The 23,264-nt window shown below is 40.8% G+C and overlaps 5 protein-coding genes across 12 annotated transcripts; 1 reads left to right on the top strand and 4 right to left on the bottom strand.

Annotated features, from left to right (window-relative positions):
* Window positions 1-821: 821 nt before the first annotated feature.
* On the bottom strand, window positions 822-6,440 carry LOC110765395 (glutamate receptor 2.7-like). Of its 4 annotated transcripts, XM_088247030.1 has the most exons (8): window positions 6,085-6,439; window positions 5,167-5,681; window positions 4,996-5,074; window positions 4,355-4,560; window positions 2,756-4,089; window positions 2,328-2,643; window positions 1,783-2,189; window positions 822-1,665 (listed from the first exon to the last, which is right to left on the bottom strand). In XM_088247030.1, the coding sequence occupies exons 3-8, from the start codon at window positions 4,998-5,000 to the stop codon at window positions 1,108-1,110; spliced, it is 2,826 nt and encodes a 941-aa protein (XP_088103156.1). In that variant the 5' UTR covers window positions 5,001-5,074; window positions 5,167-5,681; window positions 6,085-6,439; the 3' UTR covers window positions 822-1,107. The 4 variants fall into 4 exon arrangements, with proteins under 4 accessions (XP_088103156.1, XP_021824216.2, XP_021824225.2 ...); XM_021968524.2 differs by having other exon boundaries at window positions 4,355-5,074; window positions 6,085-6,440; XM_021968533.2 differs by having other exon boundaries at window positions 4,996-5,681.
* Window positions 6,441-7,540: 1,100 nt separating this feature from the next.
* LOC110765421 (glutamate receptor 2.7-like) lies at window positions 7,541-10,569 on the bottom strand. The gene is given in 5 exon segments (XM_088246451.1): window positions 7,541-7,956; window positions 8,140-8,455; window positions 8,546-8,881; window positions 8,883-9,880; window positions 10,145-10,569. Coding segments are annotated over 5 exon segments (2,322 nt in total). The 5' UTR covers window positions 10,401-10,569.
* Window positions 10,570-11,368: 799 nt separating this feature from the next.
* On the top strand, window positions 11,369-13,550 carry LOC110765189 (rhomboid family protein). Its single transcript, XM_021968266.2, has 5 exons — window positions 11,369-11,617; window positions 12,121-12,226; window positions 12,338-12,841; window positions 12,914-13,004; window positions 13,201-13,550. The coding sequence occupies exons 1-5, from the start codon at window positions 11,476-11,478 to the stop codon at window positions 13,285-13,287; spliced, it is 930 nt and encodes a 309-aa protein (XP_021823958.1). The 5' UTR covers window positions 11,369-11,475; the 3' UTR covers window positions 13,288-13,550.
* A 244-nt stretch (window positions 13,551-13,794) lies between these two features.
* RTE1 (protein REVERSION-TO-ETHYLENE SENSITIVITY-like protein (DUF778)) lies at window positions 13,795-15,906 on the bottom strand. Of its 5 annotated transcripts, XM_021968305.2 has the most exons (4): window positions 15,503-15,906; window positions 14,709-15,020; window positions 14,285-14,391; window positions 14,025-14,165 (listed from the first exon to the last, which is right to left on the bottom strand). In XM_021968305.2, the coding sequence occupies exons 1-4, from the start codon at window positions 15,671-15,673 to the stop codon at window positions 14,135-14,137; spliced, it is 621 nt and encodes a 206-aa protein (XP_021823997.1). In that variant the 5' UTR covers window positions 15,674-15,906; the 3' UTR covers window positions 14,025-14,134. The 5 variants fall into 5 exon arrangements, with proteins under 5 accessions (XP_021823981.1, XP_021823966.1, XP_021823972.1 ...); XM_021968289.2 differs by having other exon boundaries at window positions 13,795-14,391; window positions 14,709-14,945; window positions 15,503-15,904; XM_021968274.2 differs by having other exon boundaries at window positions 13,795-14,391; window positions 15,503-15,901.
* Window positions 15,907-16,753: 847 nt separating this feature from the next.
* LOC110764789 (YCF36, putative (DUF1230)) lies at window positions 16,754-23,249 on the bottom strand. The gene is made up of 5 exons (XM_021967817.2): window positions 22,615-23,249; window positions 22,478-22,506; window positions 22,312-22,368; window positions 21,931-22,168; window positions 16,754-16,920 (listed from the first exon to the last, which is right to left on the bottom strand). Exons 1-4 carry the CDS (start codon window positions 23,099-23,101, stop codon window positions 21,965-21,967), a joined length of 777 nt encoding a protein of 258 aa, XP_021823509.1. The 5' UTR covers window positions 23,102-23,249; the 3' UTR covers window positions 16,754-16,920; window positions 21,931-21,964.
* Window positions 23,250-23,264: the final 15 nt, after the last annotated feature.

The raw sequence follows: 23,264 nt of genomic DNA, 5'->3' as shown, positions 1-23,264 counted from the left end.
ATCGTATCCCAATTACATTGATACACATGCAAAAGAATTACTACAAATCATCAATAACAATTTCATTTTTCTTTCTATGTTTGAATCTTATTAATAACAAATTTCAGAACCGATGAATTGTGACACAACATAATTTGTACGAGTAACTTGGGTCTCGTCTGGTAACGTTTTCGAATAGTGTTTTTTGAGAATATTTTCAGAGAATGAAAACAAGAAAATGAATTTGCATTTTCAGGAAATGAAAATGCGTCTAGTAGATTAATTAGAAAACATCTTCAGAAAACAAAAACAATGAAAATGGGTCTGGTAGTACAATTTGAAATAATAATATGTGAGTTATTTTTATGAAAACGTTTTTCACGAGAATGAAAACAACTTTTTTCTCTTTTCTACAAGTACACATGAACTTGTTTTCATTTTATGAAAACATTCTCGGTGTTTTTTTGTTTTTGGGCCACCGAACGTGTTTTTACCTCATTTTTGTTCTCTGAAAATGAAAACAACCTCTTAAAACGTTACCGAAAGGGCCCTTAAACATTAAAAACAGATTAAAAAAATTCTACTCTCAAGCAAGAATAAAATAGCTGAGTATGGAAAAAGTAGAAGGGCATGCCTAAAATCCAAACTTGCATACCTCCAAGTCCAAACATTCTTCTTTTTCTGATCCATTCGATCCTTTACTGATGCAGAGAATCCTCCACTTTGAACAAAAACAAAAAAAGAAGAATCCTCCACTGGCCTTGAAACTTGAAAAGAAGTTAGAACTTCCATACAACGAAGATGTAATTGTTATGGTATCTCAAGGCAACCATACACTATCATGATATAATAAGTAATCTCAGTGCTAAACTACTGATAAGCATACATACGGCAAACAAGTATCCAGATACACAAACCGAAGTGACCCAAAAAAAAACCCACAAGGAGATCATTCTTTGAAGCTTTCAGAGGCTCTACGATGCAATTTTTGTCCGCAACACTATCTACCAATAGAAACTCACATACAATTCGTACACTCCACCACAATGGAGATTTGTAATACAAATTCAGCTTCACAAGAACCTTTAAGAGAATCTGGCCAAACAAACCATAGCAAAATTTAATGGTTTATGTGATAGACGTTAACTCTGTAGCATTCGGATTCAAATCACTATGCTGAGTAGAAGTTGTTCCCTGCTGCTCTTCAAGAACAATTTCTGGTTCAATTTGATTTGGTTTGCTTGATCTTGATGGCCTTCTGAGGCAGAGACAGTTAGTGTTTGGTGAAGATTGAACCGCAGCTATTCCATGAACACCATCTTCTTTTCTGCTTTTCTTGTAAGCATGCCAAGTCTTGTCTTGTTGATCATACGCTCTTAGTACTTGACGAATTCTTGTCCAAAATGAGGCTTTTGAATCAACGCATGTCAAGATGTGGCTATGCTCATAGAGGAACATGGCTGCAAAGATGAGGAGAGCTAACGATGAAGCAACACCAGCAACAATGAAGAGGCCCCAAAAGCTTTCAAGGCTAAGAGTGTCGTAAGAGCTCGCAGTGTTGGGGTTTGAACAACTTTCTGTTTTCTTGAACCACTTGTCCTCGATGGCCTTCATTTTATCTCCCTCTTGCACTTGAGTGATTGCTGTTGAAACATCACGCGTGAGAAGTGAACCTTTTTGGAAGACCTGCAGGTCACTCAAAAAGAAGAGAAAAGAAAAAGGAAAATCCCAGATCAGAAAACATGTAATAAACTAAACGGGAGAAAGAAAGCCAGAGAGAAAAACAGCAAGTGATCAACTTACAAGGGCAAAACCATCGGCTTTAAATGTTGGCTCGACCAGGGTATATTTCAAGCAATTGGTTGCAAGAAAAAGTTTCATGTAGGGTGTTTCATCAAAAGCAGCAGAAATACCTCCATTTTCATTCCCGTTCTGAAGAAGTTTATCTAATTCTTCTGCGGAATTATAGGTCCTAAGTTTATCGTCCTTAAACCCTAGCTTACTCAAAATCCCATAAATAAAAGAGCCTTCTTGGTAACCAACGTTGTCCCCATTCTTCAAGAGAAGGTTCACATCAGTAACTATTGGTTGGAGCTGTTGAATTGTTAAGATTGATGATAAACTGGCAGTGTAGCTTTGAGTCAGTACCAGGACAACAAAGCACCATATGATCACTACAAACCTACCCAAGTTGCTCACTACTTGTTCCCCTGTTAGAAAAACTCAAAAGAAAACAGAAATGAGTCATAAAATACGTAAACAGTAAGCGAAGCTCATTTTACCATTTGGGTTTTGAGTTTTAAGGCATAGACATAAATTATATACATAATAGAAAGCGTGGAACTTACGGTGTGCAAAAACCATGGTTGAGAAGGCGAACCAAAAGCTTGTGCCAATTTGGTGATGTGGAGGCCCACGAAAGTCCTCGTTTATCCGGTGTTCAAGAAACCAGACCACAAAACCAATGAATATGAAAAAACAGCCAATTGTAACCCAGAGATCCCACGTCAAAGGCTTCAAGAACACCCATGTGTTTTTACCACCATCATTGCCTTTGAGGGGGACGACCATTGATATCCCAGATTCTGTGAATGGCAATGTAAAGTCAACGTACAAGGATCTGTTTGCTCTAATAGTTATGTCTCCAACTGCAGCATCGTAGTTCTGCCAAGTAAAAATGGCAATGTGTCAGTGAAGAAATTGGATAATTTTCCTATAATAAAAAGTGAATATCAGCAAAAAAGAAAAAAGAGAGAGCAGAGAATGCGAGGTCTACCCCAAGAAACACTTGATTGATCAAATCATTGTAACTGCCAGCGCTCCGCCCATTAGGATTTGCAAAGGGATAAAACTCGTAAGGAACAGGATATGGTAATGCTTTTATTACAGCGTCAAAGACTTCTATGCAGTATCCACCATTGACCTTGGCTGTGTTAGTGCTAGGATCATATACCACACTTACTAATTCTTCAAACCCTTGCTTCAACGGGACGAGGACTTTTAAGGTCCCGTTCGTGCGAATCTGCCAGCCCCTTGGTGCCAAGATGGTGTCTCCAGGCCATATAACAGGTCCAAGACTGGCATTAGAAGTAGAGTATCTGTTTGTGTTTCTGTTCGAATTTATGTTTCTCACAAGTCCATTTTGGGGTGTCCAATATCCAATTCCTCTTTCCCCATTATCGTTCACATTAACTACCTGAAAAGTTGATGATTGTAGTTGCCCATTAATAAGACTGAAATCTCCTGAAAGGCCTCTGAATCTTGTACCTGATAGCTCTCGGACAAGTTCAGGACCGCCTTGAGAGACCTCTAAGCTTCCCAAATCAGTGGAATTATGAGAACTGTTCATCTTTTGGAAGCTGAAGTTTGTACCCCCGACCTTCTCAACCGCCAGGGCTAATGCCCAAGCAGCATCATAAGCCCATAGTCCAAAAACATCCAATTTAACGTTAAGGATAGTTGGATTGTCTTGTTGGAATTTTGTTTGCCATCTAGCTCTAAAATTTTCAAGTTCTTTTGTGTTTGGAACATTAGTCTTTATACCTAACACCCCTTGCATGTTATCTATGTCGACAGAAGAACTGGAGGAACTAAAAGAGTTAGTCATCCCATTCGTTGTTATCCAAACATTACCCTCCTCCATCATGCCAATGTCTCTTGCCTTGGCAAAAAACCGAGAGCCAAGTGAAGGCGACATGTGCACTATGAAGACCCTGGTTTGCATTGACATCAACCTGTGAAGCTCTTCAATAATTTGGTCATCAGTGGCCATTGAAGGAATGAGACTCCAATAAGGGATACCAGCACCAACTTCTTGCAAAGCAGTAGTCAGGTAAGGTGTTAGTCCCTCCCCGAACTCATTGTCGATGCTGACGGGCACTGCTTCTCTCCAACCAAACGCTTGGATGAGGGCACCAATGGCTCTAACTTGAGATGAGTCATTCTGTGCAATTCGGAAAAAATATGAACCCCGGAGAGAAGGGCTTGTTGCTGAAAATGAGATTATAGGCACCTGAGCTTGATCACCAAGATCAATTACAAAGTTGGCTTGCATTGATGATTCTAGCCCTATGATGGCTTGCACTTCAACATTCTTTATTAAGTCTAGCGCTGTTTCAAAGATGAGAGTTTTAAGTTAAGTTACACGCTAATGCAATTTTAATTCTTTGTGCATCAATTGATGATTCGTTATGAATCCGATGAAGTATTACTAACATGACTCTAATCTAAGCCGCTTTTCCCAGCAAGTACTTCAACAAGATATGATACATTTAACATGCTAACTAATAAATAATAAAAAAGAAATTGATGGTTAAAAAATTCTCTGGTGAAACAAAAAGCAAAACATTAAAAAGAGAAGATCAATAGAGAGAACCTGCATCAGCTGCCACAACAACATCTCTCGCTGAGTCCCTTGTGTGCAGGACCAGTCTAGTATTGTAGTTAGAATGAGAGGCATAGAAGTCAGAGAGGGCCATGTTGATGCAGCTCAACCGTATTATCCCAAATCGGGTATCTAAGTCAAGAACCACACCCACATTGATTGGGATGGTTGTGTTTAGTGCCATGACCAAGAAAATCCTAAAGAATAGGAAGAGAAGAAAAACAGGGTTAGGAGGACACTTGGTCATGTTTGAATATCTTGAAAGGTTTGCAACTCAAGGCATGAGGAAGAAGAAACTTGTTTATAAATGGTGAATGGTAGCAGGATTTCGAATGGCAAAATACTTGGTTTGGTTCCCCATGGTAAATGGGAGGAAAGAGGAAATAACTTTCTCAAACTGCTGATTGCTGATGAGGGAATAGGAAAGAGTGATTTCCTCCCCCGTTCCTAAGAGAACAAGTTTTCATGGTTCTTTGAATATAAGAAAAGAAACCGGTATTTTAGATTGGAAATGTGCCTTACTGAATTATTTTTCTGAAGAGTAGCAAACTGGATTATTATAGTAATCATAGAAGTAAAAGGAGAACGATGGTGACTTCAGTGAGTCAATGGCAGAGTTTCTTCGTACTTACATCATTTCCTCTCTTGACCCAAAATGTCAACCAAACTGTCCTTCTCAAAAGCAGGAGACTTGGTCACGAATCATATGACCTGCTTCAGTGACAATTTGACAAAACTAATTAATAAGCTCAATGCAACATTTAATATGTATTAGTTGTTTTCCTTCGCAAATAGGTTCATACCAGAACCTTCATTTCACAATACAGTATGAAAAGCTGAGAGGAAGACCATATCAAAGCTCGAACCCAAGCCAACTGGGCCCCCACTCTACCAACGAGAAAGGCTTTTAGGATTTGGGGGCTTCTGCACTGGGGGAGGGGAGAAATCCTACGAATACCTTATCAGAAAGGTAATATGACTTCTAGTTTTTGCTCAGTCAGTTGTAATTGGAAATGGTAAAAAATGTGATTAACTGTTATCAGCACAATGTGAACTAGCTTGACTTTTCATGAAGTTTCAGGTTTTATGGGGATGAAAGCCAAACAACTCAAGTTTCAACTCTTTTGGTACCTTCACCTCCAATCCATCCCCCAGCTCCAAACATAGTCGCTTCGGGCAGCGTTGAAGACGATTTGCTCAAGCTATGCACACATTGCCCACCCTTATGTAACTGTCTGCAGGAGAGGAGAAGCCTTCAGGAAGGGGAAAAGCCACATCAACTCCAAAGCAGGGCTAGGTTTCTTGGCATTCTTTGCATCTGCAAATTCAAACAAAATACCAAAAAGATACATGGCATTACAAATTTAAGTTAATTACATCCTAAAGTAATGAATTTAATTTTTTGTTTTAGATACACGAAAGAGCCAGAAGGGCTAGGTTTCTTTCTTGGCATTCATGGGTAAGGGAGCATATCAATAACAAATTTTAGAATTTTACACCTTAAAAAACAAATTCTAGAACCGATGAATTGTGAATAAACTAGTAGTTTTGTCACAGGTAAGCTAGTTTTAACACACAACAGAGAATTGGTACGATTAGCCTAAACATTAAGATCTGATTAAGAAGATTTTCTACTCTCTGAGTCTCATCTCAAGCAAGAATCGATAATAGCAGAGTATGGAAAAAGTAGAAGGGCAAGGCTAAAATGCAAACTTGCGTACCTCCAATTCCAAACATTCCTCTTGTTTCTGATCCGTTCGATCCTTTATTGAGGCAGAGCAGTCAGATTGAAAAACAAGCAGGATGGAGAAAGGACTCCACTGGCGAAGAGGAGAAGAAATTGCATGCAACATGTATTCTACTGTGGCGATATCCATGACAATCATGCACTGCTATTTCAATGTAGATAGATTACAAGCAATATTAGAGGAGAGGGGATTCGGACGCCGGACCTTCTGTGAGAAAGGCAATTCAAGCACTGGACCTCTTGTGCTTGGATAACTGCTCCTACCCTAGTATTTTTGTGAAGTGAGTTTATGAGTTTTCAATTGACCATTTCTCAGAAATAAAAATCTAAAATTACCACTCTCTCCCCTAGTTGTCATTATCTCGCCTTGAGAGGCATCTAGCTTTTGCTGTTATCGCCTCCAAACCACGCCACATGCGCAGTATTCCCCATATTATCATTCATACCCTACGCTTCCCAAAATTAGTCTTCGTCTTCCTCTCTCACAGCTGGTTGTAAACCTCGATTAGTGATTACTAATTATGTATCTTGTTAATAGATTCATTAAAGTTACTAAATCATGTATAAAAATCAAAATTAGGCAATGTAAGACATTTAAGACATTTTATTTATGCTACCGTCATATCTTATATAAGTTAGGCTCGTTACGAGTCCTAACCAAGAAACATCAAAACCACTGCTGCATGCATACATCTTATATACTACACAATAAAGATTTAAACTACAAATTAAGATTCAAACAAACCACAGCAAGATTCCATGGTTTATGTCATAGCCGTTAACTAGATAGCACATTCAATTTCTTGGGTTGCTTGAACATTCGGATTCAACTCACTATGCTGAGTACAAGTTGTTCCTTCCTCTTCAAGAACGATTTCTGGTACAATCTTATTTGGGTGCCTTGATCTTGATGGCCTTCTGAGGCAGAGACAGTTGGTGTTCGGTGAAGATTCAACCGCAGCGATTCCTTGAACATCTTTTTTGCTTTTCTTGCCTTCTTGATCATATGCTCTTAGTACTTCACGGATTCTTGTCCGAAATGAGGCTTTTGAATCAACGCATGTCAAGATGTGGCCATGCTCATAGAGGAACATAGCTACATATATGAGGAGAGATAGTGATGAAGCAACACCAGCAACAATGAAGAGGCCCCAGAAGCTATCAAGGCTAAGAGTGTCATAAGAGCCAGCGGTGTTGGGGTTTGAACAGCTTGCTTTTTTCTTGAACCACTTGGCCTCGATGGCCTTCATTTTATCTCCCTCGTGCACTTGAGTGATTGCCGTTGAAACATCTAGTGTCAGAAGTGAACCTTTTTGGAAGACCTGCAGGTCAAAAAGAGAAGAAGAAAAAAAATCCCACATCAGGAAACACGTATTAAACGAGAGAAAGCCAGAGAGGCTCTGATAGAGAAAGAGAAAAACAGCAAGTGATCAACTTACAAAGGCAAAACCATCGGCTTTGAATGTTGGCTCAACAAGGGTATATTTTGAGCAATAGGTTGCAAGAAAAAGTTTCATGTAGGGGGTTTCATCAAACGCTACAGAAATACCTCCATTTTCATTCCCGTTTCGAAGAAGTTCATCCAATTCTTCTGCGGACCTATAAGTTCTAAGTTTATCATCCTGAAATCCTAGCTGGCTCAAAATCTCATAAATAAAAGAACCTGCTTGGTAGCCAACATTGTCCCCATTCTTCAAGAGAAGATTCACATCAGTAACTATTGGTTGGAGCTGTTGAATTGTTAAGATTGATGATAAACTGGCAGTGTAGCTTTGAGTCAGTACCAGGACAACAAAGCACCATATGATCACTACAAACCTACCCAAGTTGCTCACTACTCGTTCCCCTGTTAGAAAAACTCAAAAGAAAACAGAAATGGACGGCCATGAGTCATAGAATATGTAAACAGTACACAAAGCTCATTTTTCCAATTGGGTTTTGAGTAGTTTTGGTTAGTTGGACAAGTGGTTCTACAAAGCATTAATCACCACTAAAGACTAGAAAATAGTTTAACATGAAGGGAGCTTACGGTGTGCAAAAACCATGGTTGAGAAGGCGAACCAAAAGCTTGTGCCAATTTGGTGATGTGGAGACCCACGAAAGTCTTCGTTTATCGGATGTTCAAGAAACCAGACCACAAAACCAATGAATATGAAAAAACCGCAGCTTGTAACCCAAAGATCCCATGTCAAAGGCTTCAAGAACACCCATGTGCTTTTAGCGTCATGTTTGCCTTTGATAGGCACCACCATTGATATTCCAGATTCTGTGAATGGCAATGTGAAGTCAACATACAAGGATCTGTTTGCTCTAATAGTTATGTCTCCAACTGCTGCATCGTAGTTCTGTCAAGTGAAAATGCCAATGTTTCAGTGAAGACATTGGATAATTTTGCTAAGAATAAAATGTGAAATCAGCAAGAAAAAAAGTTATACCCCAAGAAACACTTGATTGACCAAATCATTGTACCGGCCAGCAATCTTCCCATTAGGTTTTGCAAAGGGATAAAACTCATAAGGAACATGATATGGTAATGCTTTTATTACAGCGTCAAAGACTTCTATGCAGTATCCAGCGACCTTGGTTGTGTTAGTGCTAAAATCATGTCTCACAGTTACAAATTCTTCAAACCCTGCCTTCACCGGGACCAGAACTTTTATGGTCCCTTTCGGGTTAATCTGCCAGCCCCTTGGAGCCAAGGTGGTGTCTCCAGGCCATATAATAGGTCCAAGACTGGCATTAGAAGTAGAGTATCTGCTTGTGTTTCTAGCTAGTTGAAATTATGTTCCTCACAAGTCCATTTTGGGGTGTCCAATATCCAATTCCTCTTTCCCCATTATCGTTCACATTAACTACCTGAAAAGTTGATGATTGTAGTTGCCCATTAATAAGACTGAAATCTCCTGAAATGCCTCTGAATCTTGTACTTGATAGCTCTCGGACAAGTTCAGGACCGCCTTGAGAGACCTCTAAGCTTCCCAGATCAGTGGAATTATGAGAACTGTTCATCTTTTGGAAGCTGAAGTTTGTACCCCCAACCTTCTCAACTGCCAGGGCTAATGCCCAAGCAGCATCATAAGCCCAAAGTCCAAAAACATCCAATTTAACGTTAAGGATAGTTGGATTGTCTTGTTGGAATTTGGTTTGCCATCTAGCTCTAAAATTTTCAAGCTCTTTTGTGTTTGGAACATAAGTCTTTAAACCTAACACCCCTTGCATGTTATCTATGTCGACAGAAGAGCTGGAGGTACTAAAAGAGTTAGCCATCCCATTCGTCGTTATCCAAACATTACCTTCCTCCATCATGCCAATGTCTTTTGCCTTGGCAAAAAACCGAGAGCCTAGAGAAGGCAACATGTGCACTATGAAGACCCTGGTTTGCATTGACATCAACCTGTACAGCTCTGCAACAATTTGGTCATCAGTAGCCTTTGAAGGAATGACACTCCAATAAGGGGTACGGGCACCTACTTCTTGCAAAGCAGTAGTCAGGTAAGGTATCACTCCCTCCCCGAACTCATCGTCCACGCTGATGGGCACTGCCTCACTCCAACCAAAGGCTTGGATGATGGTACTTATGGCTCTAACCTGAGATGAGTCATTCTGTGCAATTCGGAAAAAATATGAACCCCGAAGAGAAGGGCTTGTTGCTGAAAATGAGATTATGGGCACCTGAGCTTTCTCTCCAAGATCAATTACAAAGTTGGCTTGCTTTGATGATTTTAGCCCTATGATGGCTTGCACTTCAACATTCTTTATTAAGTCTAGCGCTGTTTCAAAGGTGAGAGTTTTAAGTTAAGTTACACTCTGATGATATTTTAATTCTTTGTGTATCAATTAATGATTCGTTACGAATCCGATGACGTATTACAAGCATGACTCTAATCTAAGCCGCTTTTTCCCAGCAAGTACTTCAACAAGATATGATACCTTTAACATGCTAATAAATAATAAAAAAGAAATTGATGGTTCAAAAATATTTGGATGAAACAAAAAGCAAAACATTAAAAAGAGAAGATCAATAGAGAGGGAACCTGCATCAGCTGCAACAACAACATCTCTCGTGGAGTCCCTTGTGTGCAGGACCAGTCTAGTATTGTAGTTAGAATGAGAGGCATAGAAGTCAGAGAGGGCCATGTTGATGCAGCTCAACCCTATTTTCCCTAACCGGGAATCTAAGTCAAGAACCACCCCCACATTGATTGGGATGGTTGTGTTTTGTGCCATGGCCAAGAAAATCCTAAAGAATAGTAAGAGAAGAAAAACAGGGTAGGGAGGACACTTGACCATGTTATCTTGGTCTTGGAAGGTTTGCAGCTCAAGGCATGAGAAGATGCTTGTTTATAAATGGTGAATAGTAGCAGGATTTTGAATGGCAGAATACTTGGTTCCCCAATGGTAAATGGGACGAAAGAGGAAGGAACTTTCTCAAACTGCTGACTGTTGAATAGGGAATAGGAAAAAGTAGTTTCCTCTCCCCATTCCTTGGAGAACAAGTTTTCATGATTCTTTGAATATAAGAAAATAAACCAGTATTTTTCTGAATTGTAGCAAACTGGATTATTATCGTAATCACACAAGTAAAAGGAGAATAATGGTGACTTCAGTGAGTCAATGCCAGAGTTTCTTCGTACCTACATCGTTTCCTCTCTCGACGGGAACTGTCAACCAAACTGTCCTTCTCTAAAGCAGGAGACTTGGTCACTCACGAGTCATATGAGCTGCTTCAGTGACAAAACTAATTAATAGGCTGACTGCAACATCGTTGTCTAAGAATTTTCAAAGAGAATAACTTCATATTCAAGAATCTTCATTTCACAATACAGTATGAAAAGCTGAAACAAATGGGATTGCAATAAATATTCTTTTAGGGCCTTGGGCCCCCACTCTGCACTGGGGATAGTGGAAGCATCAGGGAGAGAAAGAGGGAAGAAATTTCATGCAACATGTATTCTACTGTGTCTGTGTCGATACAATCATACACTGCGCTATTTCAATGTAAAAAATTAAAGTGCAAGTCATGCATTTTATACAAGCGATATTGAAAAAGAGTGGATTCGAACACTTGAAGTTGTGTGTGCATGAATAACTGCTTTTGATTACTTGAGCTACAAGTCCTTATCCCCTGTGTGAAGTGAGTTTCTGAGTTTTTAATTTACCATTTCTCAAAAATAAAAATCTAAAATTACCACTTTCTCCCTGTCAGAAAGGCATCTAGCTTTTGCTGTTATCTCCTCCAAACCCCGCCACGTGCACAATATTCCCCATATCATTCATTCATACCGCACGCCTTCCCAAAATCAGTCTTCATCTTCCTTCTCTCACAGCTGGTTGTAAACCTCGATCAGTGATTAGAGATACAGCAATGGCAGACAAGCCAAGCCGAGCTGTGGTTTTGTACGGAGATGGGTTGGTCCGTTTCGTCGACCCATCACACATCCATCTCCACTCTCTCGCTTCCAAAGCTTCCTGTGGCTTCTTGAGCCTCCCCATTGCCCCTCCCACAGGTTTTAACTCTTTCAATGTCTCTTGCTCTCTCTGGAAATTTTTCTATTTTAATAGATAATTTAATTATTAATAATATGAGGCTTGCTTTCTTCTCAAGTGAACTCTACGGGTTCGATCAAGTTTGTTAATTTGCCTTTATGGGTTCGATCAAGTTTGTTGATTTGTCATATGCGACCTGAAACGCAATTCAAATCCACTTCTTTTTGGTATTTGGGTGTTCGAAAAATCGGCCTAGGCCGCGCCTAGGCGCTAGGCGGACCCTAGGCGCTAGGCGGACGATTTCACTCTAGGCGCCCGCCTAGGCGGCCTGGGCGGGTCGGGTCCTTTTTTTTTCCTGACTTAAAAGAAACCCTCACGCGGCCTCGCTCTCCTCTGAGCGGTCGCCTGCTTCTCTCTCTCTCTCTCTCCATCCCTCTCTCCTCTGAGGGTTCATTTTGGCATGCTTTTACTCCTTTCCTTTCCCACTTCGAAGCACCGGGATTTACTTGAATTTAGATTGCAGAAAGCGAGGATGAGAGAATAGTCAGAGAGTTTGCATTACTGCTGGATGCATATGAAGCTTACCATGATACAGTGAGATCCACATCTTTGGTTACCATATCAGAAAGGTAATATAACTTTTGGGTTTCACTCAGTCTGTTGTAATTGGAAATGTTCAAAAAAAAAGTTTTGAACTTTTAACAACCCAATGTCAAGTGACGTTTTTCATAATGCTTCAGGTTCATGGGGATGAAAGCTGCGATATTTACAAACAATGCAAGTTTGAAATCTTTTGGTACCAAACTTGGTTTCAGCGTGTTCCAAATCGATGCTCTTTATATAAACAGTCCAGCCGGTGCTGAACCGCCAGTTGATTTTGGGGCATCTGAGTTACTTAAGTTGCTTGGGTTTCCAGCAGGGAAGACAGTGGAGACGAGCCAGTATGATTTAGTTTTTGTGCATGTTGGGGCTGGTGAGGTGAATGTTGAGAAAGACAAGGCTACTGATGATTTGGGATATCTCAATGCTTTGGTTGGTGCTATAACGCAAATAGCCCAACCTGGATCTGAAATCGGTGCCCGTTTGCACTCGTCTGTTTTGATGAGCTATGGGAAGGTCTCAGAAAAGGATGATCCCAACTTGTCAGTCTCATTTAGAAAAGATGACGAAAAATCTGATCTTTCAAAGCTTGTTCCTCGTCAAAGTTACACCATGAAAGGATCTCAACCACGAAAGGATGTTAGGTGAGTAAAAACTTGGTGGTTTCTTGCACACTTGAAATACCTTTAATAACTCCAGCTATCCTTTGTGAACAGGCACCATTGCCCAATGTTAATTGCTCAGTGGCAATATGCAGTAACCCGCAAGGATATGGCTGAGACATTCTCATTTAAGGATTTCAAGGAGGTACAATTTGAGATTATCAGATATTGAGTTTACTGCATGGCACATGCTAGAAATTGTTAAGAGATTTACTGATATAGCTGACTCCAGAGTTTATCTTCTCTACTGTACTAGCCTAGCTAGGAGCTGATACATTATCTGGTCATAAGGCTCATGCATGTTTACAAATGAATTATGAAATTTGTTCTTTTCTATGCAGTACGGTGGAAATCTTGTGATACCAGCGGATAGGTTTCTGCACGAAGTGGCCTTCAAGCTTTGGAAGGCCCCGAAATACGGAGCTTGAGAAGGCAAGTTTATACAAGACAGTGTAAGCAAGGAAGCTAAACCTGAGGAGCAGAGCATCCCGTTGCTTATCTGAAATGTTTTCTTAAGCATTTCTCAACTTTAACTTGCCTTACCGGACCCAACATGTAATAAGATTAATCTGTATGTGACCTCAAACACCGCTCATGTTTGGCATTCCCCACAGCAAATTGGGGATAGAAAGTTTTGTTCGTTTTGATATTTAATGATGACTCTGGAAATTAGAGAATTTCATCTGACAAATGGGCCAGTTATGAACGCTCAAGTTAATCTTCCATTACAATAGATGAAGACCACTTGCAATACATAGTTTTCCATAACCTAAATTCAATTGAAAGAACCTAAAAACTCCCCAAAATGAGAAACAAGACCATGCCATATGGGCATTGAAGGTTTACCCATTTTACAATTTGGTATGGCTGCAACAGAGGTCCCCTGTCTCATTCTGAATCATAAATCGAGCATGTTAGAGAGGGTACAAAGTCAATAGCTTTCTAAATCAATCAACTATAGTTGAATAAGTTGACTCAGCTTGAAATCAGAAACAATATTCACAGAAAAACCTATAGCAAAATTGTATCAGGAACTACAGAGTCATACAGAGGAACTTTACTACATAACATCTGTTCACGCCTTCAAGCTGTTAGTGTGAAAACAGGAACTAGCACTCTAACAAGGTCTTGAAACAATAATTGCCCAGTAGAAACCACACCAAGAGGAGGAGAGAGAAAGAGAGAAGCGCAACCAAGAAAGGCCATCCAACCATGAAAACACCTAGAGAGAGCACCAATAGAAAAGGGAGGAACGACCTCACGACGGACATGGCGTCAACCCATTGCCCCTTGAGCAGTACTAGGCCTGCCACATTGATCATGTTCCAACTCATTGATCCACCATAGAATATCCGATTCAGACAGTTGGCTACGAAAGAATGGCAGTTGCAAGTGAAAAGGTTGTAGGTTTTGTGTTCAAAGTACCGTGAACTTGACCGCAGGGCATCATCCCATGTGATTGCCGTCCCAAACTCTGCATGCTTGTAGCCACTCTTGCAAGTGTGGCCACCCAGATTCGTGGCGAAACAACACTGTTTTGACATTTCAGATTCCATTACAAAATTGTCAAAGGACCAACTGGTTAAGAAGTCAATTCTAGTTCTTTCTTCCACAGTAACAAGCAAATAGACAAATGCATGATTTGGCAACATTTCTAATTGCTTGTTCATCTAAGCAAGTACTTTTAAGATGCACTTAAATGCCTTTCACAAACAATTTTAGATCAAACTAATGAATACCCTTAAGAGTTTGTGTGAGCACACAAGAATTTAGAGAGCCAGGAGGAAGGGGGAGGGAGCACAAAATTATTAAACAATATGGCGAATGTGAGAACAACATGACACAGTACCTGTGTTCTATCAAGCTGTAGATATCTGGCTACAGCACCAAATGCAAAATCATCGGCATTCACAAAATTGGAACCTGAGAAATCTAAAATAGCTCCATCCTCCCTGCAAATGCCAACATGTCCAATGAATGGTGCCAACCAAGAGACTATTGGGAGAGGAGTCCAAACCAAACAACAGGGAAACTTTGCCTTCTTTGGATCAATTTCATCAAGAGGCCACAGCTCATGGTCGATACTCTGTGTAGACCTCATATGCTCAATGTCATAAGCTTCTTTTAGCTCCATTACAGGAAATCTAATGTGCTGCATATGCTTTGTTTAAAATTTTATGGAACTTCAGACTAATTTCGTCTCCCAATACAATAAGCAAATCAGTTCAATCGGCCATAAACAAAATGCAAAGCCTTCTTTAAAAAGAATCAGAAAGATTAGTTAGTCTATGATACATAAACTAAAAAATGAAAGATTACTGTTCGCTTTAACGGTTTGATTTTTACTTCCTGAAAAATACATTGCAGGCCGAAAATACCCAAGTCTTAAAATTTAGCTCAGAAAAGGAAACATCTGCTCCAGCAATGCAACTTTAAGCTGAGAAACACTGAATCACATCAATTATGTTTACTTTGAGGAAATGGGTGGCTTAAAATTCCAATCTTTAAGACTTTCCAAAGATTATCTTGCTAGCAGACAATACCCAAATGGGCTTTCCATAAAATTTGTTGATACATTGAAAGAAAACAAGATCCAAACCACATATAATGCATTTGGGTCAGCAAAGATCTTATGCTACTGACCTGCAGAGGATGGTGATAGCTGAGGAAAATATGAGACCGCCCCAGTAAGGTAAAAGTCGGTGACAAGGAACCGGAAGAAGTTGAAGAGAAGGAGAAAGAGAGAGAATAAGAATAATAATAAGAAGAAGAAGAAGAAGAAGAGCTATTCTTATTGGTCTTGTTATTCTTCATTGTTGTCGAGACACAATAACTGGTTGATTATATTTTGACTGAAAAAATGAAGAAAAAAAAGGAAAACCGATCAAAATTTTAATATCTTTTCATTTTTTAATTTTTTGTTAAGACTTTCTTTTTCTCATTTTGGAAACGATGAAGGAGAAGGCGAAAACAGGGCAAAGGTGCATGAACCTCTCTGAGATTCAGCCCCTCAGTGGGCCCACCGCCTTCCTCACTTAATTGTCTTTGCCTCCTTCGCCATCTTTTTCTAACCTTTTTTATTCTCTCTTTCCGTCCTTAGAAAACGGTTGGCTTCGTTTGTTGTTGGGTTTGTAACTTACTTCATAAACTTACCCGCCAAAGTAGTTATGTTGTCTGTATGTAACTTCTCATCATAAAATGTAAGCAACCACATCAAATGTCCCGTGACCACTTGGGCCAGCGGTACTCGGTCTTCACTTTGTTAGAGAAGACTACGAGTTCAAATTTCATAGACGACGCATGTTTCTTTAAAGCGTCACTGAATTTTATTGCGAAAGAGTAACTTTTAAATTTACTGTTACATGGATTTTCGAATAACTTTCATTGTCATATAGGTTGATATGAAATGTTGAGGGGCAACAATCTTCACGATGGTTAAAGTCAAACTCAATGTTATTTTATTTTGATCAACTTTTGGGAAGACAGTACCACCACCAGCCAGCCTTGAGGTAGGGCCTCCTTTACTGGTGGGGATGGTAGGTTTCCAACCATTTGGGTGGCACCGACACTAGAAATTAGAATACTCATTAATTTAAGGGGTCATGTTAGGGAGACCAACTTAGGATACCAATTTGTGTACCAACTCTCTAATAGAGATGGAGCCCACCAATACAATGGGTCCCACGCTCTATTAGAGAGTTGGTACACAAGTTGGTCTCCCTAGCATTTTCCTACTTTAAGTTACCCAACTCCATTCTTGTGAGAAGCTTCTTTTTGGGACCAAGTTCTCAAAAGTTTGAACTTTAAGCTTGGGTGTGGAATAAGCCATTATGCATATAGTGTAAAAGTTGGTTTTTGTTTACCCAAGAATTGAATGTTTACTACAAGTAGCAGTTTACCTAACAAGGAAATATATTTATTTGAAGGATAATTCTAATTATATTACATGTAAAAGCTACGGTAATTTAAATACAAATCATCAAGAGAGATAGGCAAAACACATACAAATTCTTGTCCTATACCTTTTGACTTGTTTATCACTAACTATGGACAGAGCATATGTTAATGATGTAGTCAATTAACATGTGTTAATTATGTAGTCAATTAAGGTTTGGCACCTACTATGTTTGGCACCTACAATATTTGGGGGGCTTGACTAGGTTGGTTGCCTAACTAGGTTGGTTGCCTAACTTGGTGGGCTTAGGAACTTGTATATATATGTGTTGATTGTAAGTAATGAAAGACATAAGAAAGAATTCTAAACCAGAAAATCTTTACACAAATCTCTACACTTTGTTTGGCATGGTATCAGAGCAATCGATTTTGGTTGCCTCTGCATAACCTTGTTCTTACCTTGTTCTTACCTTGTTCTACCTTGTTCTTACCTTATTCTTGCCTTACCTTGCCTCTACTTAATCTTGCCTTTACTTCTTTGCTCCTATATTGTTCCAACACAAAACTTGTGTTGAGTTCCCTTGGTTGTTTTATCCTTCCGCTGCATATACTTATCCCGACTTATCTCATGGGTGACGCCTCCGACTCCTCCAAGGCTAACTCCTCTACTCCACCAGTCCGCTCCTCTCACGACTACCCTTCTCAAATCACTCCAGATAAGTTGGATGGGTCCAACTACTCTGCATGGTCTCGTAGTGTTCGTTTGGCCATAACAAGTCGGCGTATGGCTGGTTTCATTAATGGTAAAAAATCTGCCCCTGCCATTGATGACCCCAGCTATGACACTTGGGATGAAGACAATTGTTTGGTGCAGTCATGGCTCCTCAACTCCATGACCAAGAATGTTCGTGCCTTATTTGATCACTGCCCAACAGCTTGTAAGGTGTGGGAAGCAGCTCAGAAAACCTATACTGTTACTCAGAATAGCTCTAAGTTGTACCAGCTCCGCCGTCAGTCAGTCACCACCTCTCAGAATGGTGAGCCTGTGAGTGTTTTCTATGAAAAATTGCATCTAATTTGGCAGGAAATCGACGTCCTTCGTCCTTGTAAGCACACCAATCCTGATGGTGTGGCGCTTCACCAACAAGCACTCGATGCCGATCGAGTGTACGATTTCTTGGGAGGACTCGATCCTCAATATGATTCAGTCCGTAGCCGGATCCTTGCTATGAACCCAATACCACCTGTCCTTGAAGCTTATGCACTTGTGATGGAGGAAGATAGTCGCCAATCCTCCATGATTGGAAGTAGCAGTGCCATGGCAGTCAAGCCCTATCGGGCACCCCACCGTGCATCCTCTGGGCTGCCCCCTCGTGGCCTTAAACCTGATGATGCAAAAGGAACTCGAAAATGTACCCATTGTGGTGGTGATCACCTTGTCGAAAAATGCTTTAAACTTCATGGTTATCCTGAGTGGTGGGATACACACAAGACCCGCAATATGACACCCAAAGCTGCTTGTGTCATGACTACCGATGCATCCCCGTCTCCTGCCTTGCTCTCTAACTCCAACCCCAACTCAGGTACGCATCCCACTACATGGATAATTGATACTGGTGCCACTGATCATATGACTTTTGACTCTAACCTTTTTTCTAAACTGTCTACTCAGTCCCGCCATCCTTACATTACTAGTGCCAATGGGGTCCCTTCTAATGTTGCTGGAGAAGGGACCATATCACTTTCCCCTTCTCTAGTTTTACCCCATACACTCTTAGTTCCGTCTATTAATTGCAATTTATTATCAGTTGGAAAATTACTTGATTCACATAATTGTTATGCCACCTTTTATCCTTCTCATTGTACATTTCAGGATCTTTTGACTCACGAGACGATTGGGCATGGTAAACGGAGAGGGGGGTTGTATTCTTTGACAGTCTCACCACCGCCACCACCACGTGCCGCTCATACTCATGTTCCAAACTCACATGCTCACCAACAGATTTGGCTCTGGCATCGTCGCTTAGGACATCCATCTTTTGCTTATCTTCGCCGGTTGTTTCCATCTTTATTTCGAGGTCTAGTTGATCAAAAATTTCAGTGTGAAACGTGTGTATTGGCCAAAAGCCATCGTGCCGTATTTCCCACAAGTGATAATAAAACAGAATTTCCTTTTGAGTTGGTTCACTCTGATGTTTGGGGTCCTGCTAAAATCTCTTCTAATGGCAAAAGATGGTTTGTTACATTTATAGATGACTGCACCCGCATGACATGGGTGTACTTGCTCGCCCATAAAAGTGATGTTACTACCACAATCCGGGAATTCCATGCTATGATCACCACTCAGTTCCAAGCATCCATCAAAGTGTTCCGGTCCGACAATGGTGGGGAGTATGTAAATGGTGCCTTAGCTCAATTCTTCAAGGACCAAGGCATCATCCATCAAACCTCCACACCCTTCACTCCACAACAAAATGGTGTCGCCGAACGGAAGAATCGCCAATTACTTGAAGTTGCCCGTGCCTACATGCTTGATAAATCAGTTCCTCACCACTTATGGGGTCATGCTCTTCTCTCTGCAGTCTATGTGATTAATCGAGTGCCTAGTAGTGTTCTGGATTTCCGAACTCCACTAGATACCTTGGCTCATCACATCTCTCTTCCTACCATCCTTAAGTTGCCTCCTCGTGTGTTCGGTTGTGTTGTTTATGCTCATGTTCCTTCTCATCAACGGAGTAAGCTGGATCCGTGTGCCCTCCGATGTGTGTTTGTTGGATATGGCTTGAATCAAAAAGGATACAAGTGTTACCATCCTCCTACTCAAAAGCTCTTTGTCACTATGGATGCCACTTTTCATGAAGATTTGGCCTACTTTGTGGTTTCCAAGACCCCTTCTCTTCAGGGGGAGAGGGGGAGTGAAGAGAAGGACTCATCATTTGAAGAGACGATCGAAAAATATACTGAAAAAAATGGAGAAGTGCCTGAGGCGACCAGTCACGAAGAATCCAGCGACCAGTCGCGTTTTCACAGAGTTGAAAATCCTGAAGATCTTGATCTTCTCAGTTCTGACCTCAGTGAAGACCTTGAGACTATGGAACCAGAAGGTGATCCAGATGCCCCAGATGATCAACTACAAAATACAACCCCTCTTGCCCTGCCACAGCATCATTCGTCTAGTGATGAAGAAGTACTTGAGGTAATCACTGAGCCACCTAATGTTGCACCATATATACTTCCACCTAGATCCACTAGGGGAAAACCTAAACCTCAATATTGCCCTGACCTTAATGCTAAATCTAAATACCCCATCAATAACCATGTGTCCACTCATAGATTGTCAAAGTCATATGCATCATTTGTCAATCAATTATCTACTGTATGTGTTCCAAGTAAGTGGCAGGATGCTGTGACAGATTCTAGATGGATTGAAGCAATGGCAATTGAAATGGAAGCTTTGAAAAAGAATTCTACATGGGAAATGGTTCCTTTACCACATGGGAAGCAACCAGTTGGATGTCGGTGGATATACACTGTTAAATACAAAGCTGATGGATCCATAGACCGATACAAAGCTCGATTAGTGGCCAAGGGATATACACAAACATATGGAATTGACTACCAGGAGACGTTTGCACCAGTTGCCAAAATCAATACTGTACGTGTTCTCATATCCTTGGCTGCAAATCTTGACTGGCCACTACTGCAATATGATGTAAAGAATGCATTTCTTCATGGGGACTTACAAGAAGAAGTATATATGGATCCACCACCAGGGATTCCTATGACATCCGGTCCTAATACCGTATGCAAGCTAAGAAAATCTCTGTATGGGCTAAAGCAATCACCCCGAGCCTGGTTTGGGAGATTTACTGATTCCATGAAGCGATTTGGGTACACTCCGAGTAGCTCAGATCACACATTATTCTTAAAGCATCGTGGTGGAAAGCTTACGGCCCTGATCATCTATGTAGATGATATGGTGGTTACCGGTAATGACAATGAAGAGATGCATAATCTACAGAAGCTCCTTGGAAGTGAATTTGAGATGAAGGAACTGGGTGAGTTACAATATTTTCTTGGCATTGAGGTTGCTAGATCTAAACATGGCATATTTCTATCCCAAAGAAAGTATGTGTTAGATTTGTTGACAGAAACAGGAATGCTGGATTGCAAGCCAGCTGACACACCTATTGAACAGAATCACAAATTGGGAATGTATCCAGATCAAGCTCCTACTGATAAAGAAAGGTATCAAAGGTTAGTTGGGCGATTGATTTATCTATCCCACACACGCCCTGACATAGCTTATGCTGTGAGTATGGTAAGCCAATTCATGCATCAACCAAGTGAAGCTCACATGAATGGAGTAATACGGATAATGCGATACTTGAAGACTGCCCCTGGAAAAGGATTGATGTTCTCCAAACATACACACATGGATCTTGAAGGATACACTGATGCTGATTGGGCAGGGTGTATCACGGATAGACGTTCAACTTCTGGATATTTTACATTTGTGGGTGGCAACTTAGTTACTTGGAGGAGTAAGAAACAAAGAGTTGTAGCAAGATCCAGTGCTGAAGCTGAGTTTAGAGGAATGGCTCAAGGAGTATGTGAATTGCTTTGGTTGCGGAGATTACTAAAGAATCTTGGCATTAAACAAGTGAATGCCACAAACCTATATTGTGACAATAAAGCTGCCATCGAGATAGCACATAATCCAGTACAACACGACCGTACTAAACATGTGGAAGTCGATCGACACTTCATCAAAGAAAAACTGGAAAAAAAGATGATTAAGTTTCCGTTCGTAAACTCAGAAAATCAACTGGCTGATATTCTGACAAAGGCAGTGTCAAGTAGAGTTTTCAATGAGTCTATTGACAAGTTGGGCATGCGTGACATCTTTGCACCAACTTGAGGGGGAGTGTTAATGATGTAGTCAATTAACATGTGTTAATTATGTAGTCAATTAAGGTTTGGCACCTACTATGTTTGGCACCTACAATATTTGGGGGGCTTGACTAGGTTGGTTGCCTAACTAGGTTGGTTGCCTAACTTGGTGGGCTTAGGAACTTGTATATATATGTGTTGATTGTAAGTAATGAAAGACATAAGAAAGAATTCTAAACCAGAAAATCTTTACACAAATCTCTACACTTTGTTTGGCAGCATATACATATCGCGTTGCAGTTGTTGAACGGCTGAGAATTAGGGAAGGCCAGCTTCGCCACAGAAGGCGTCAGGCTCGAATGATCTTGCAGATTCATCACTGTAAACACCATGTATAACCCTATTGCCAGCTTCTTCAGTTTGACCTCCTCCATCAATGGAAATGAGGAGCACAACGCATGAAAGTATGGCTGCCGCAAGGCATACCAGTGTGACCTTCAATCTGCCCAGCACAGGCTTAACCTGTTGAACAAAATCAAGGCAAAACAACCACCCAGTCATTTTCTTATCCAAAAAAAAGGATGTTTTGTCAGCAACAAGCTCTGATTTTCATTTTCTGGGAAAAATAAAGAAATCAATCTATCTGTGTAATGTCAATCACTCACAGAAAATGAACCAAGTAGCCGGTCACGAGCCAAAACTTCGGCAGTCTTCACCCACATCTGCCAAGGAAATCTCAGTCAAGCCTTAACTTTGAAAAGCCAAACTTCCAACTTCTAAAAGAAATTGCATTTCTGATTCTACAAAGGCAAGCTTAAAAAACCTATTTACCTGACCATCGTACCATCCAGTCTCTTCATCTGTAACCAGAAAGAAGAAGAGCAGAAAACCCCATCAGCAACTCAATATCAGTCGATGATTCAAAATCAAGAACACAGTTGAAACAGAGAGAGAAACAGAGCAATTACATTCAACAGTGGCTCTAAGCAAGCGATTGCCCACATAAGCCCAACCCAGGTACATCCTCACGACGGCAAGAGTGACCACAAGAAACCCACTTGAAACTGCGTACAGAGACTGCTTCAACGGCTCCGATTGGGCGCCCAAGGCACCGACCGAGGCAACCGGGAGGCCAACAAGCAGAGCAAAAGAAGACCCAGTTGCAATCAGTCGAGAGCAGTACTCTATGAGGTCGCCGGAGGCCCAGGAGAAGGGAAAGGAGGTCGACAGATTCTGGTACTCATTTATCGGCTGCTGCTCCGGCGGCACAGGGCACCCTGTTTCCGCCGGGCTGTTGCTTCCGTTTCTGAACGAGTACGACAGGGGTATTTTGGGAATTCTACTACAGTGGCGGCGGTGATACCTGAAGCTTGGTGTTGAAATGATTGGTGCGGAGGGAAAGAGGAGAGTCGGTGGAGATGGTTTTGGTGATGTGTACGGAACAGCAGAGGCCATGGCGGCACTGTGCAATGATCTCTCTGTTCTGAAACTCTGAACGGTTATTGGCCTCTTGCGCTCTCTCTCAATCCAATTCAGAGTTGACCAAAAAAAAAAATCCAATTCAGAGATATTTTTATTATTTAATTTTTAAAAAGAAATATTGGGGTTATTATTTTGA

The sequence above is a fragment of the Prunus avium genome, chromosome 1, assembly GCF_965620075.1.
Source record: "Prunus avium chromosome 1, drPruAviu1.hap1.1, whole genome shotgun sequence".
Taxonomy (NCBI): domain Eukaryota; kingdom Viridiplantae; phylum Streptophyta; class Magnoliopsida; order Rosales; family Rosaceae; genus Prunus; species Prunus avium.
Note: the sequence above shows the minus strand (reverse complement) of the source record. Positions and strands in the feature narration are given on the sequence as shown.

What these genes read in the sequence shown, in the direction of transcription:
- RTE1 (XM_021968274.2), bottom strand. Translation starts at nt 15,673, where the DNA reads ATGAAGAATAACAAGACCAATAAGAATAGCTCTTCTTCTTCTTCTTCT. An exon ending in GCTATCACCATCCTCTGCAG is followed by an intron (nt 15,021 to 15,502) that starts GTCAGTAGCATA and finishes TTTTAAACAAAG; the next exon opens with CATATGCAGCACATTAGATT. An exon ending in TACAGCTTGATAGAACACAG is followed by an intron (nt 14,392 to 14,708) that starts GTACTGTGTCAT and finishes ATGTCAAAACAG; the next exon opens with TGTTGTTTCGCCACGAATCT.
- LOC110764789 (XM_021967817.2), bottom strand. Translation starts at nt 23,101, where the DNA reads ATGGCCTCTGCTGTTCCGTACACATCACCAAAACCATCTCCACCGACT. An exon ending in GCTTAGAGCCACTGTTGAAT is followed by an intron (nt 22,507 to 22,614) that starts GTAATTGCTCTG and finishes TTCTGGTTACAG; the next exon opens with ATGAAGAGACTGGATGGTAC. An exon ending in CTGGATGGTACGATGGTCAG is followed by an intron (nt 22,369 to 22,477) that starts GTAAATAGGTTT and finishes TTTCCTTGGCAG; the next exon opens with ATGTGGGTGAAGACTGCCGA.
- LOC110765395 (XM_021968514.2), bottom strand. Translation starts at nt 4,610, where the DNA reads ATGACCAAGTGTCCTCCTAACCCTGTTTTTCTTCTCTTCCTATTCTTT. An exon ending in TGTTGTGGCAGCTGATGCAG is followed by an intron (nt 4,090 to 4,354) that starts GTTCTCTCTATT and finishes TCTTTGAAACAG; the next exon opens with CGCTAGACTTAATAAAGAAT. An exon ending in TCAATCAAGTGTTTCTTGGG is followed by an intron (nt 2,644 to 2,755) that starts GTAGACCTCGCA and finishes TTTACTTGGCAG; the next exon opens with AACTACGATGCTGCAGTTGG.
- LOC110765189 (XM_021968266.2), top strand. Translation starts at nt 11,476, where the DNA reads ATGGCAGACAAGCCAAGCCGAGCTGTGGTTTTGTACGGAGATGGGTTG. An exon ending in CCCCATTGCCCCTCCCACAG is followed by an intron (nt 11,618 to 12,120) that starts GTTTTAACTCTT and finishes TTTAGATTGCAG; the next exon opens with AAAGCGAGGATGAGAGAATA. An exon ending in TTGGTTACCATATCAGAAAG is followed by an intron (nt 12,227 to 12,337) that starts GTAATATAACTT and finishes ATAATGCTTCAG; the next exon opens with GTTCATGGGGATGAAAGCTG.